Source organism: Caretta caretta, chromosome 1 (genome assembly GCF_965140235.1).
Source record: "Caretta caretta isolate rCarCar2 chromosome 1, rCarCar1.hap1, whole genome shotgun sequence".
In the NCBI taxonomy this organism is placed as follows: Eukaryota; Metazoa; Chordata; order Testudines; family Cheloniidae; genus Caretta; species Caretta caretta.
In genome coordinates this window covers 196,149,003-196,161,802 of record NC_134206.1, presented here as the reverse complement: position 1 = coordinate 196,161,802, position 12,800 = coordinate 196,149,003, and the positions used below count along the sequence as shown (strand labels likewise).

The window sequence follows — 12,800 nt, the reverse complement described above, 5'->3', positions numbered from 1 at the left end:
TAATTATGGAACAATGTAAGCAACTTTAATTGTACTGAGAAACCAGCACAATTTTCCCATCTGTAAAATGTGCATAATGATCTTGACCTCATTTGAAAGGCACTCTGAGATCTACTGACGAGACGTGCTAGATAATATAATTATAATGCATACCACTTATTATTCAGTTAGCTAATATCTGAATATGATGGTGAAACTATCAAATAAATTAGCTGTGTCATTCTGCCCTACCTGTGACTTCCACTTAGCCTTGCTTATGTGTATTGCAATAATCCACTCTGGAGGTAACAAAGACATGTATAATTGTGATAAGGTCCTTATCTAAAGAAACAATAAATTTTAACCAGACTCAAATTAAAAAGTTATATTTAACCACCAGTACTACCTAAGACACTAAATTGCTTCTCCGAATTGTGTACCATTTTGACAAAGAAGGATGAGGGGTAAGACATCCTTAATGATGGAGTAATGAACCATCCACACTAGAGGTGCTTCTTCAAACATATTCACATTATCGCTGTCTTAACTGGAATGAGCTTCAGACAGTTCACCATCATTCAGATCCCACATCTTTGGTAGGCACTGGATAGGAGAACGACCACATTTAAGCCTTGTCTACACCTGTGGTTGCGTACAGGGTACAAGCCCTATATGCATAGCTAGATGCCACAGTAAAAGGCAGGCTATCTCCACACGGTGGTGCATAGCTACATGCGTCAGTAAAAGGCTCTGGCAGGAGAAAAGCAGCATGGAAAGGCTCTGGTGGCTCTCTGCTGCAAGATCCTTTCCCCTCTGCTTCCTTGTTGTCAGAGCCTTTTCTGTGGCAGGGAAAGACTCCATCAGTGGGAAGGAAGCAGGACACTATGCTACTAAAAATAGCATAGATCAGGGATACCTGGCTTGGATGTGTAGAGATCCCTGTAGGATATATATCATAAGTTTCTAGTGCATCTTAACTTGCCTAAGCAGTGCCTCCCTATCTACACTGCTGGTGGGTGTGCAGTATATTTTCTTTACACCCTGGCATAAGATCTGTGCAGTGTAGATACACCCTATATGGGCTGGATGTAAATGAGATAAATCTGTATGTCAGTCACGAATGTTAACTGCAGCTGGCTACAGACCATAGAACCTAGGCCTTGGAGAGTTTACAGCACTTGCCTCTGGTATACAGAGTGCTACCAGAAGGGACTGGGTATCACAGCACTTATGATGATACCATGCAGTGAAGTCAGTTATTCCTTTATCTCTGTATTCATCAATTGTGTCAGTCTCAGTCCTCTGTGAGATGAATGCTGCTTCAGCACTGCTCCTTTTATTGGGATGAACATTTTGACCACTGCGAACATATGACACTGCTACCAAGCCAGTCTGCCTACCTACTTAGTAAAGATGAGCCACCCATGGATCATCCTCTATGACATTCTCTCTCAGACTGTCACTAGTCCACCAACCAAGAGGTCATGTCAACATGTTCTGCCAGTATATCTAGCAGGTGAAACCTCCTTTCCAGTACTTTCCACAGGAGTTGTGATAGCTGCCTGAATGTAATGAAAGGGCCATTTTCACTGGAATTCATCTCCTCCAAACCTACTTTTAATATTGCAAATCAGAGTTTCAGCAAGTTTGATTTTACTCCTCCTACAGTATTGTATTTACTTTAAACACACCTGAAATCTCAGCTCCGGAATGCTGTAACATAACAATATGAACTGGGATTCTATTTTATTGGCTGATTCTTTAATGTAGATACATTTTAAAAATAATATATTGAAATATTACCACTACTGGAATGGCACAGATTTAAATAATCCTTTCAGATGTATCCTAAAGATTTTGTTTATCTTATTTAATTCACAGAATTATTCAGCAAATTCTTATTTATAAAGTATCATCCCTATGATTTTTGACATAGGTAAAAACACAGTGTAAGGCAGTTTAAGGTCAAGAATTCCCATCTCTACCTAAGCCACATCAATCTCTCTCTGCTTCAGTTACCCATCTCTAAAATTAGGATAATTATTTCAACCATCCTTTGTCTGCCTTGTCTATTTAGATTGTAAACTCTTCAAGGCAGGGTGTTTCTCTCACTGTACATTCCCACAGAGCCTTGCACAGTGGGATCGCAATCACTTTTGTGGTTGCTAACGTGCTACTGGTTTCAGAGTAACTAATGTGCTGCTGTAATACAATATAATTGCTCTCTCAAAATCCTTAACTTTATCCCACTTTGCCTTCAATCCTATTGGCACATTGCCATTTATTTAATAATAAAACCTACATTTTCAACATTTCTAATAAATACATCCTTCTTATCAAGGCCTAGTTGTAGCTTCAGAGAAGTCCACTCCAGATAAACAAGAGGTATGTTCCAATACTTTCCCTTAGAAACCTTTCAGTTTCCAAGCATTCTGAAATTAGATTTGGGTTATAACTTCAGCATGGGCACAAAAAACCAGTTAAACAATGAAAGATCTTGTACATTTTTCAATGAGGAGTATGGTTGTTGTTTAGGAAGGTGCCTCTATCTATCTGATGCCCCAACTGTTCATGCGTCCTGCTGGCCCCTTCTAGCAGGCCTCCTCTCACCTTGGATATAATGGACACATTGGAAAGAAGCAGCTCCTTTTACGTAGATAGCAGCAGCTCTTTCTAATCTGAAAGTGCTGATGTAGCAGAGTCAGGGGTAGACAGATCTACAACAAAGTTTGTAAGGCAGAAATTGCAGTGCTGGAACATTAGTCATTGGATTCATTTACATAGTTCTGCATGAGGCTAGATTGAAAAAGCAACATTGCTTTCCTGCTGATTCCCCTCCCCCCAGGTTAACAAATTAAATCTCCTCATGTTAAAAGAAATGGCTGCATCAAAAGTTCTGCTATTACCATCAATGTAGCAGGGAAGAAACTGCTAAGCAGGACAAATGGTAGGATTTCAGGTGACTCCAATCATAATTGCCAACCATGCTGATTTAGGATGTATAGTTTCAAATTTATGCTGGTAGCACTACATACTAGCGGAAATCTGGTGCCATACCTTTTTCTTAATGCTCCCTATTAGCTTTGATGACACTACTTAAGATATGTCTACACTACAGAGCCTATGCCAGCAGGTGGATGATCACGGCTGGATTTAGGGGCAGATGGCCACCTGGGGAACCGGGCTTGGGAGGCGTTGATTTCAAGGTGCTGTTTTTGTTGTTAGCGACAAAAGGGAAAACAGAATGTTTGTAGTGTTTCAGGTATTCTGCATGTGGATTCATTTTTCACTAACCTCCTAGAATGTTCTGGACTTTTGTAGAATCTTGTGGAATTTTCCAGACTTTCTGAGAACTACATTTTCCTCAAACCTCCTAGAATGTTGTTAGCCATGCCCTTGTGGGTATAAGGGTGGGGTGATGCCAGTCAGTGACATATAAGAACAAAGTGAAGTGAAGTGAGAGCCCAGCTGCGATATTGTGAGCCTTGTTTTATTGTGTAATTGTGAAAGTGTACTTGTGTTTTAAGACTTGAAGTGTGTAATTAGTGACTAATAAAGGACATATTTAATGAGACAGCAGAGATATTTACCCCTATCTACCCAACAATATAAAAGAAATAGTTACTTCTTTTGCCATGCTTAACACGTAACGTTTGATGACTTTCTAAGATTGCGGAACATAGACTTTTGCTCTCTCTCTCATACTGTCTGTTTTCCCTGTAGAAAATAAAAGATGCCAACGAAGAAGCCTTCAGAAGCTCAGTATAGAAAGCAAAAGGCTCAGTTGCAATCTAGTTTACAGCAAGAGGTGAATCTGATGGAAAAATATCTGAAACAGAGCAACATAAACCGGGCTGTAGGCAGTAGCAACTGTTACAGTGTAGAAGAAACTGAGGAGCCAAGCGTAAATTATGGTAGTCTTATTACTAAGGAATTAGCAGATTTACCTGAAGACAAGGAATGGAAATGTGAGGAAAGTGATAGAGAATCATCCAGTTTTCATGGTGGAGTAAAGGAGAGTAATGATAAAGAAAAAAAATCTGGTTTATATGAAAGAGAGAGAAACGATAAAGAGGAATCAGCCTTGCATGATGACAGAAACAGCAGTGAGAAAAATTGCACACAACAGATTGATACATCAGATGCTGCTTTATGGCCAGCAATCCTAAACTCTGCCGATATTGATCATACAATTTTGAATGGACCACGCAAAGTCGAGGATGTGCCATTTCCAATAAATGAGCAAAAACGTGACACTTCTCAAAGTCATACTGTGAAAGAGTGCTTAATAATGGTGAGAAACTGAATTGATATTGGCTAGTTTACTCAAAATCAACTGAAAAAATGTTCTGTTTTTGTTGCAAAATATTTGACAAGAATGCCAAATCATTGCTTGTGCTTTCTGGGTACAATTACTGGCAAAACTTAGTTGATGCTCAGAAGCAACATGAAAAGTCACCCAGCCATTTTATGGCCTATTCCAAATGGATGGAGGTCGAGTCAACGCTCAAGCTCAATAAATGCATAGATGCATAAAACCAACTCATTATTAATGTAGAAACCCAGTATTGGAGGAAGGTGCCCAAGCATCTGATCTCAATTACACCCTTCCTTGCAAAGAATAATTTGGCTTTCTGGGGTCATTCATTAAGTTGTTCACTGAACCTAACAGTAATTTCCACAGTTTGGTAGAACTCCTTGGGAAACATGATGAAGTCAAGTAGTTCATAAAGAAGCTATGGACCATTACTGCACAAAACAATTCAAAACAAATTGATTGACTTTATGGCAAGGAAAACACAAAACAATTCAAAACAAATTGACTGACCAATATGACAACATATTGATGCAACCTGGCAAAGCGAAGTACTATGCCATAATAATGGGCTGCACTCCTGACATTAGTCACAGTGAAAAGAGGACATTTACAGTAAGATTTGTTGACAACGAGGATGGCTGTATCCAAGTAAAGGAACACTTTATTTGTTTCTGGTCTGTGGATGACTCTACTGGAAAAGACCAAACAGAACTGTTTATGGAAGTTTTGAATGAGAATAAAATAAAGCTTCAAGATTGCTGTGGCCAAAGCTACGAAAATGGCACAAACATGAAGAGCAGAAACAGTGGTGTCCAGGCAAGGATTCTTGTGCTGAATCTAAGAGCTTCTTTCATGCCTTGTGGCTCCCATTGCCTCAACCTGGTTGTGTCAGACGCAGCATCATCTTCTTTAGATTCAGTATCTCTCTTTGGAGCGCTGCAAAGGAGGTACATCCCGTTTTCAGCATCAAGTATCAGTTGGAAGAGCCTCATGGACAATGTTACAAATCTGACCACGAATTTGCTAAGTGACACTTGCTGGGAGAGCTGCATTCACAGCATAAGGCCAGTGAGGTTCCAAGTGACTGAGGTTTACAACACTCTGATGGAACTGGCGCAATCAAGTATAACTAGGCTGGAATACAATACAAGGCGCAAAGACTTGCAAACCAGATCACTGACTTCAAATTTCTCGTCTCATTTGTGGTTTGGCACAATATCCTGTTCCAAGTAAACGTTGTAAGCAAGGCATTACAAACTCAATCATCGCTACCGCTACTACTTTGATGAGAAGCTGCCTTGATTTCTTTGTGGCCCACAGAAACAACAGATTTGAAGATGCCATCACTGCTGCCAAAGAAATGGGGGAAAACTTAGGAGTTGAGTCTGTCTTCAAGGAAACTCGTATTCATCAGGAGAAGAGATAGTTTGGTTACAAGGGCAGAGATGAGGAGATGGGCAGCTCGGAAGAAAAATTCAAGAGGGAGGTTTTTTTTGCTCGCTTGCTGTTATTGCTTGAGTGTCCATCGAAGAAATGTTCAGACAAAAGACGTGGGGGCTTTTACATGACCTTAATAAGCTGCCATCAGACAGGAAAACATTCTTGAACAATTATACGGACCTTCACCGGACACTTACACCCTGGGGAATGTTTGGACATCAATGATAAAGACCTCTATGTTGAATTGGACAACATTCATCACATTTTGCTACACAGGAAGCACTCTTAACTCCAAATTCTCCAATTCATTCATGATGCAGAGCTTAAGGACACTTTTCCTAATGTGTGGATAGCTCATGCTGCCAGTCACTGTTGCGAGTGGTGAGTGCAGATTTTTGAAGCTCAGGCTCATCTTCCATCGACGATGGCTGATGAGAGACTGACATCACTTGCTATTTTATCACTTGAAAATGCCACTGGCCAGTCTTTGGATCTCTCCGATGCTGTGCTTCTGTTCATGAGAGCAAAGGTGAGAAAAGCGACCTTTTGATCTAAAGGACTATGGCTAACATTTGAAGGCTGTCTCTTGCTGTAACACCATTTAATACTGGGTCCACCCAATGTTGGTGCACAGTTCAATTTCTTGATGTTAGTATGTTTCAGTTATTCTTAATATTAAAAAGTTTCTATAAGCTTAGAGGAAATGAATTTTATTTGTTTATATATGGTATGAATAAATACAGATTTACAGATCCTAGCATGCAAATTTATCTTATATGACAGAGATAGTGCATGCATGCAAATTGTGCATCAAAGTTGTGAAATGGGCTACAAATGCAATAAAAAGCGTTATTCAAAAGTTCAACAAATGGAGGGGGCACTCAGCACGCTCCTTGCTTGGGGCGCCGTTTGGTCTAGGGCTGGCCTGGTGGAGGACATTAGCTTATGCCATCATAGCTCTCAGCATAGGTGCATTTACACTGGAGAGATTTTCAGCATAACCACATCTGTCAGGCGTGTGGATTTTTTCACACCCCTGACCAATGTAGCTATGCCAATTTAAGTTCTACGTGTAGACTAAGCCTCAGTCCATTAGTTCTTACTGCGCTGCATCAGAATAAGGACCTTCTTTCAATCACTGATAGGAAACTCTTCTCTTCAAAGAAGCTGTACTCTGCACTGTGGTACAGCCAAGATACCAGTGGTATTAAACACTAAGGGCTCAATCTTGGAGCTCTGGCCCAACTACTTTGTGTCACTCAGGCAATGCAAAGGTCGGAAATCTGTTCTAACGGTGCCACCACGGACTCCCTCTGACACAGGGGAAGCCTCAAGTGGTGTACAATAGGTATAATTGGCTCCACCTCCTCCAAATAGGTGCTCTGGCACAGGATCTACTTTAATTACAGGGACCAGCCACCCTATGTCGGTTGCTATAAGTATTCTGATTAGAGTTGATGAAGGACATTATTACAATTACAGTGGTCATCAGTTAAGGTATGTGTGCCACACTCCACATAGGGTGCATTGGCATGAAAAGTGGAAGGAGAGCAGGACCCACAGTTTCACCTGATCTTTGGTTTTTGCAGCCCTTAAAATGCTCTAAATTAAGCAAAAGGGCACTTCAGCCTTCAGCAGTCCCAGGCTTAAAGCCACCAACTCCTCTCCTCAGCAATCCAAAGTAAGAGCTAGGTGCACACAAGGATTTGGCCCAAGTGGCTTCTGCCACCCTTTCATGGCATAATCCCTTATTCCATAAGTAGTCCCATTGGTTTAAGTAAAGCAAGGGAACAACATGAGAAAAGGTGACAGAATATTGCCCTGAACATTTTTATTTCCTTTTTACAACCTGCCCTTTCCCTCTTCTGGTCTCCACTTCATTTTCCTGGTTTCCATTTTGTACTTCTAATCCTAATCTTTCAATTTTATCTTCTATATTGTTTCCTCTTTATTCACAATTCACATTTCCTGTCCTTTCATGTAGTCTTTGTTTTAGTGCTTCTCCTGCTTTCCTCTATGGACTTGGTGAGAGTCTTTCTATTGACTTCTGTGGGCTATGAACCAGATCCTATTCCGTAGCCTTACTCTCCATGTCCTGTACTTTACAGTCCCCCACCCTCAATCCATCCTCTCTCTCATTCCCTGTCTCTTTTCACAATGCTAAATGCAATGTCTAAATCACACCAATACATGGCTTTTTCTGCATGAACCCCTGAATAGTTTCTAAAATTAATAATGAGGGCACTAAGTACCAGTGATTTTATACTAACCCCTGTATACAACTTAGATCTAGTCTACACACTCTGAGTGCCTTAGCTATACCAGCCTAACACCCATTGTAGACACAGCTGTACAAACAGAAGAATGCTTCCGTCGATGTTGCTACCATTGCTTGGGGAGGCAGTGTCCCTCACACTGACAGAAAAGCCCCTTCCATCAGCATAGGCTACAGCTATAAGAGAGGGTTATGGTGGCATAGGTACATTCACCTAGCTCTGCCTACATATTCCTCATAGTACAGACAGACGCTTACTCTAGAATCACAGATGACCCATGCCTGCTAATAGTGGGGAGAGGGCTGAGTGAGGGCTGCTGGCTTCAGCAGTATAAGCCAAGCAGCAAATCTAGGGGGGGGGACCTGACCCCATATACACCTCCCCCCATGCCACCTCAGTCTATAATATTCCCATTCTTCATTACCTCTGTCTTGCCAATAAAGTTTAGACACATTATCAAGCAGCATATTAAGTCATTAGAGCAGAAGACAGAGTCAGGAACTCTGGATTCTGTTAGACAAAAGTTTGCTGTCACAAGGCAGGGCTTCTCCCAAACTTGAAAATGATCCACTGCTACATGCAGAATTTCTTCTAGGCAAAAAGAAAAGGAGTACTAATGGCACCTTAGAGACTCTGAAACCTGTCTTCTAGGCAAGGTTTTTGTCCAAACATAAAGCAAGCATGCAAACAAAAATGTTCCTCAGCTCACCCTTTACATTTTAGGCTCCCACTATCTCCCCTCCTAGAGGACTTTAGCAATTCTACTACTCCTACAGCTTCCTAGGGTATGTCTACACTACGGAATAAGGTCGAATTTATAGAAGTCGTTTTTTTAGAAATCGGTTTTATATATTCGAGTGTGTGTGTCCCCACAGAAAATGCTCTAAGTGCATTAAGTGCATTAACTCGGCGGAGCGCTTCCACAGTACCAAGGCCAGAGTCGACTTCCGGAGCGTTGCACTGTGGGTAGCTATCCCACAGTTCCCGCAGTCTCCGCTGCCCATTGGAATTCTGGGTTGAGATCCCAATGCCAAGGCACATGAATACCAAGATGAGAGCAGCCCTCACAGTTGAGAAGCGAGTGGCGATAGCCCTGTGGAAGCTTGCAACGCCAGACAGCTACCGGTCAGTTGGGAATCAATTTGGAGTGGGCAAATCTACTGTGGGGGCTGCTGTGATGCAAGTAGCCCACGCAATCAAAGATCTGCTGATATCAAGGGTAGTGACCCTGGGAAATGTGCAGGTCATAGTGGATGGCTTTGCTGCAATGGGATTCCCTAACTGTGGTGGGGCTATAGACGGAACCCATATCCCTATCTTGGCACCGGAGCACCAAGCCGCCGAGTACATAAACCACAAGGGGTACTTTTCGATAGTGCTGCAAGCTCTGGTGGATCACAAGGGACGTTTCACCAACATCAACGTGGGATGGCCGGGAAGGTGCATGATGCTCGCATCTTCAGGAACTCTGGTCTGTTTCAAAAGCTGCAGGAAGGGACTTTATTCCCAGACCAGAAAATAACTGTTGGGGATGTTGAAATGCCTATATGTATCCTTGGGGACCCAGCCTACCCCTTAATGCCATGGCTCATGAAGCCGTACACGGGCAGCCTGGACAGTAGTCAGGAGCTGTTCAACTACAGGCTGAGCAAGTGCAGAATGGTGGTAGAATGTGCATTTGGACGTTTAAAGGCGCGCTGGCGCAGTTTACTGACTCGCTTAGACCTCAGCGAAACCAATATTCCCACTGTTATTACTGCTTGCTGTGTGCTCCACAATATCTGTGAGAGTAAGGGGGAGACGTTTATGGCGGGGTGGGAGGTTGAGGCAAATCGCCTGGCTGCTGGTTACGCGCAGCCAGACACCAGGGCGGTTAGAAGAGCACAGGAGGGCGCAGTACGCATCAGAGAAGCTTTGAAAACCAGTTTCATGACTGGCCAGGCTACGGTGTGAAAGTTCTGTTTGTTTCTCCTTGATGAAACCCCCTGCCCCTTGGTTCACTCTACTTCCCTGTAAGCTAACCACCCGCCCCTCCTCCCTTCAATCACCGCTTGCAGAGGCAATAAAGTCATTGTTGCTTCACATTCATGCATTCTTTATTCATTCATCACACAAATAGGGGGATGACTACCAAGGTAGCCCAGGAGGGGTGGTGGAGGAGGGAAGGAAAATGCCACACAGCACTTTAAGCACAGCACTTTAAAAGTTTACAACTTTAAAATTTATTGAATGACAGCCTTCTTTTTTGGGGGCAATCCTCTGTGGTGGAGTGGCTGGTTGGCCGGAGGCCCCCCCACCGCATTCTTGGGCGTCTGGGTGTGGAGGCTATGGAACTTGGGGAGGAGGGCGGTTGGTTACAGAGGGGCTGCAGTGGCAGTCTGTGCTCCAGCTGCCTTTGCTGCAGCTCAACCATACACTGGAGCATACTGGTTTGGTCCTGCAGCAGCCTCAGCATTGAATCCTGCCTCCTCTCATCACGCTGCCGCCACATTTGAGCTTCAGCCCTGTCTTCAGCCCGCCACTTACTCTCTTCAGCCCGCCACCTCTCCTCCCGGTCATTTTGTGCTTTCCTGCACTCTGACATTATTTGCCTCCACGCATTCGTCTGTGCTCTGTCAGTGTGGGAGGACAGCATGAGCTCGGAGAACATTTCATCGCGAGTGCGTTTTTTTTTCTTTCTAAGCTTCACTAGCCTCTGGGAAGGAGAAGATCCTGTGATCATTGAAACACATGCAGCTGGTGGAGAAAAAAAAAAGGACAGCGGTATTTAAAAAGACACATTTTATAAAACAGTGGCTACACTCTTTCAGGGTAAACCTTGCTGTTAACATTACATACATAGCACATGTGCTTTCGTTACACGGTCGCATTTTGCCTCCTCCCACCGCGTGACTACCCCCTCAACCTTCCCCCCTCCCTGTGGCTAACAGCGGGGAACATTTCTGTTTAGCCACAGGCAAACAGCCCAGCAGGAATGGGCTCCTCTGAGTGTCCCCTGAAGAAAAGCACTCTATTTCAACCAGGTGACCATGAATTATATCTCACTCTCCTGAGGATAACACAGAGAGATAAAGAACGGATGTTGTTTGAATGCCAGCAAACATACACTGCAATGCTTTGTTCTACAATGATTCCCGAGTACGTGTTACTGGCCTGGAGTGGTAAAGTGTCCTACCATGAAGGACGCAATAAGGCTGCCCTCCCCAGAAACCTTTTGCAAAGGCTTTAGGACTACATCTAGGAGAACCGCAAATGCCAGGGCAAAGTAATCCTTTCACATGCTTGCTTTTAAACCATGTATAGTATTTTAAAAGGTACACTCACCAGAGGTCCCTTCTCCGCCTGCTGGGTCCAGGAGGCAGCCTTGGGTGAGTTCGGGGGGTACTGGCTCCAGGTCTAGGGTGAGAAACAGTTCCTGGCTGTTGGGAAAACCGGTTTCTCCGCTTGCTTGCTGTGAGCTATCTACAACCTCATCATCATCATCATCTTCTTCGTCCCCAAAACCTGCTTCCGTATTGCCTCCATCTCCATTGAAGGAGTCAAACAACACGGCTGGGGTAGTGGTGGCTGAACCCCCTAAAATGGCATGCAGCTCATCATAGAAGCGGCATGTTTGGGGCTCTGACCCAGAGCGGCTGTTCGCCTCTCTGGTTTTCTGGTAGGCTTGCCTCAGCTCCTTCAGTTTCACGCAGCACTGCTTCGGGTCCCTGTTATGGCCTCTGTCCTTCATGCCCTGGGAGATTTTGACAAAGGTTTTGGCATTCCGAAAACTGGAACGGAGTTCTGATAGCACGGATTCCTCTCCCCAAACAGCGATCAGATCCCGTACCTCCCGTTCGGTCCATGCTGGAGCTCTTTTGCGATTCTGGGACTCCATCATGGTCACCTGTGCTGATGAGCTCTGCATGGTCACCTGCAGCTTGCCACGCTGGCCAAACAGGAAATGAGATTCAAAAGTTCGCGGTTCTTTTCCTGTCTACCTGGCCAGTGCATCTGAGTTGAGAGTGCTGTCCAGAGCGGTCATAATGGAGCACTCTGGGATAGCTCCCGGAGGCCAATACCATCGAATTGTGTCCACAGTACCCCAAATTCGAGCCGGCAACGTCGATTTAAGCGCTAATCCACTTGTCAGGGGTGGAGTAAGGAAATCGATTTTAAGAGCCCTTTAAGTCAAAATAAAGGGCTTCATTGTGTGGATGGGTGCAGGTTTACATCGATTTAACGCTGCTAAATTCGACCTAAAGTCCTAGTGTAAACCAGGGCTTAGCCTTCCCTCAGTCAATTCTGTCCCTCCCTGAAATGTCTTTGAAGCCTTTATAGCCCAGGTGCAGCCCTGCCCCCTTAATGGCCCAACTGTGAGCACCAGCGCTGCACAGGGGCACTGGACCGACTTTAATTACAGGGGCCAGTCACTCTGGGTCAGTTGCTGTATAAGTATTCTGATTAGAGTTGATGAAGGAGATTTTTAAAATTACAGTGGTCATCACTGAAGATATGTGTACCACACTGTTACCTTTAAAGCGTGACAACCAACATGTTTTTCCTCACCAGAAGAGAAATCAGAGATATAAGTCAACCTTTAGACCAAAATGTGGAGTAGCCTCTGTCAAAAAGTTCTTTAAAATAAGTTTAAATAGAGTGATTTAAAAAGGAAACAGTTATTTAAAAATCTATCCAAATATAATTCATTAGTTATGAATCACACTTAGCAATGCAGGACAAGGTCAGATTGATTGAGGGGGAAAAATGGTATTATTTAGATGTAAAATCACAATGGTTTTAGACAG

The 12,800-nt window shown here is 43.5% G+C and overlaps 1 protein-coding gene across 1 annotated transcript; it reads right to left on the bottom strand.

The window, feature by feature from the left end:
* Nucleotides 1–5,479: 5,479 nt before the first annotated feature.
* On the bottom strand, nt 5,480–12,204 carry LOC142070662 (uncharacterized). The gene is made up of 3 exons (XM_075124564.1): nt 11,338–12,204; nt 10,492–10,749; nt 5,480–5,646 (listed from the first exon to the last, which is right to left on the bottom strand). The coding sequence occupies exons 1-3, from the start codon at nt 11,918–11,920 to the stop codon at nt 5,480–5,482; spliced, it is 1,008 nt and encodes a 335-aa protein (XP_074980665.1). The 5' UTR covers nt 11,921–12,204.
* Between the last annotated feature and the right edge of the window lie 596 nt (nt 12,205–12,800).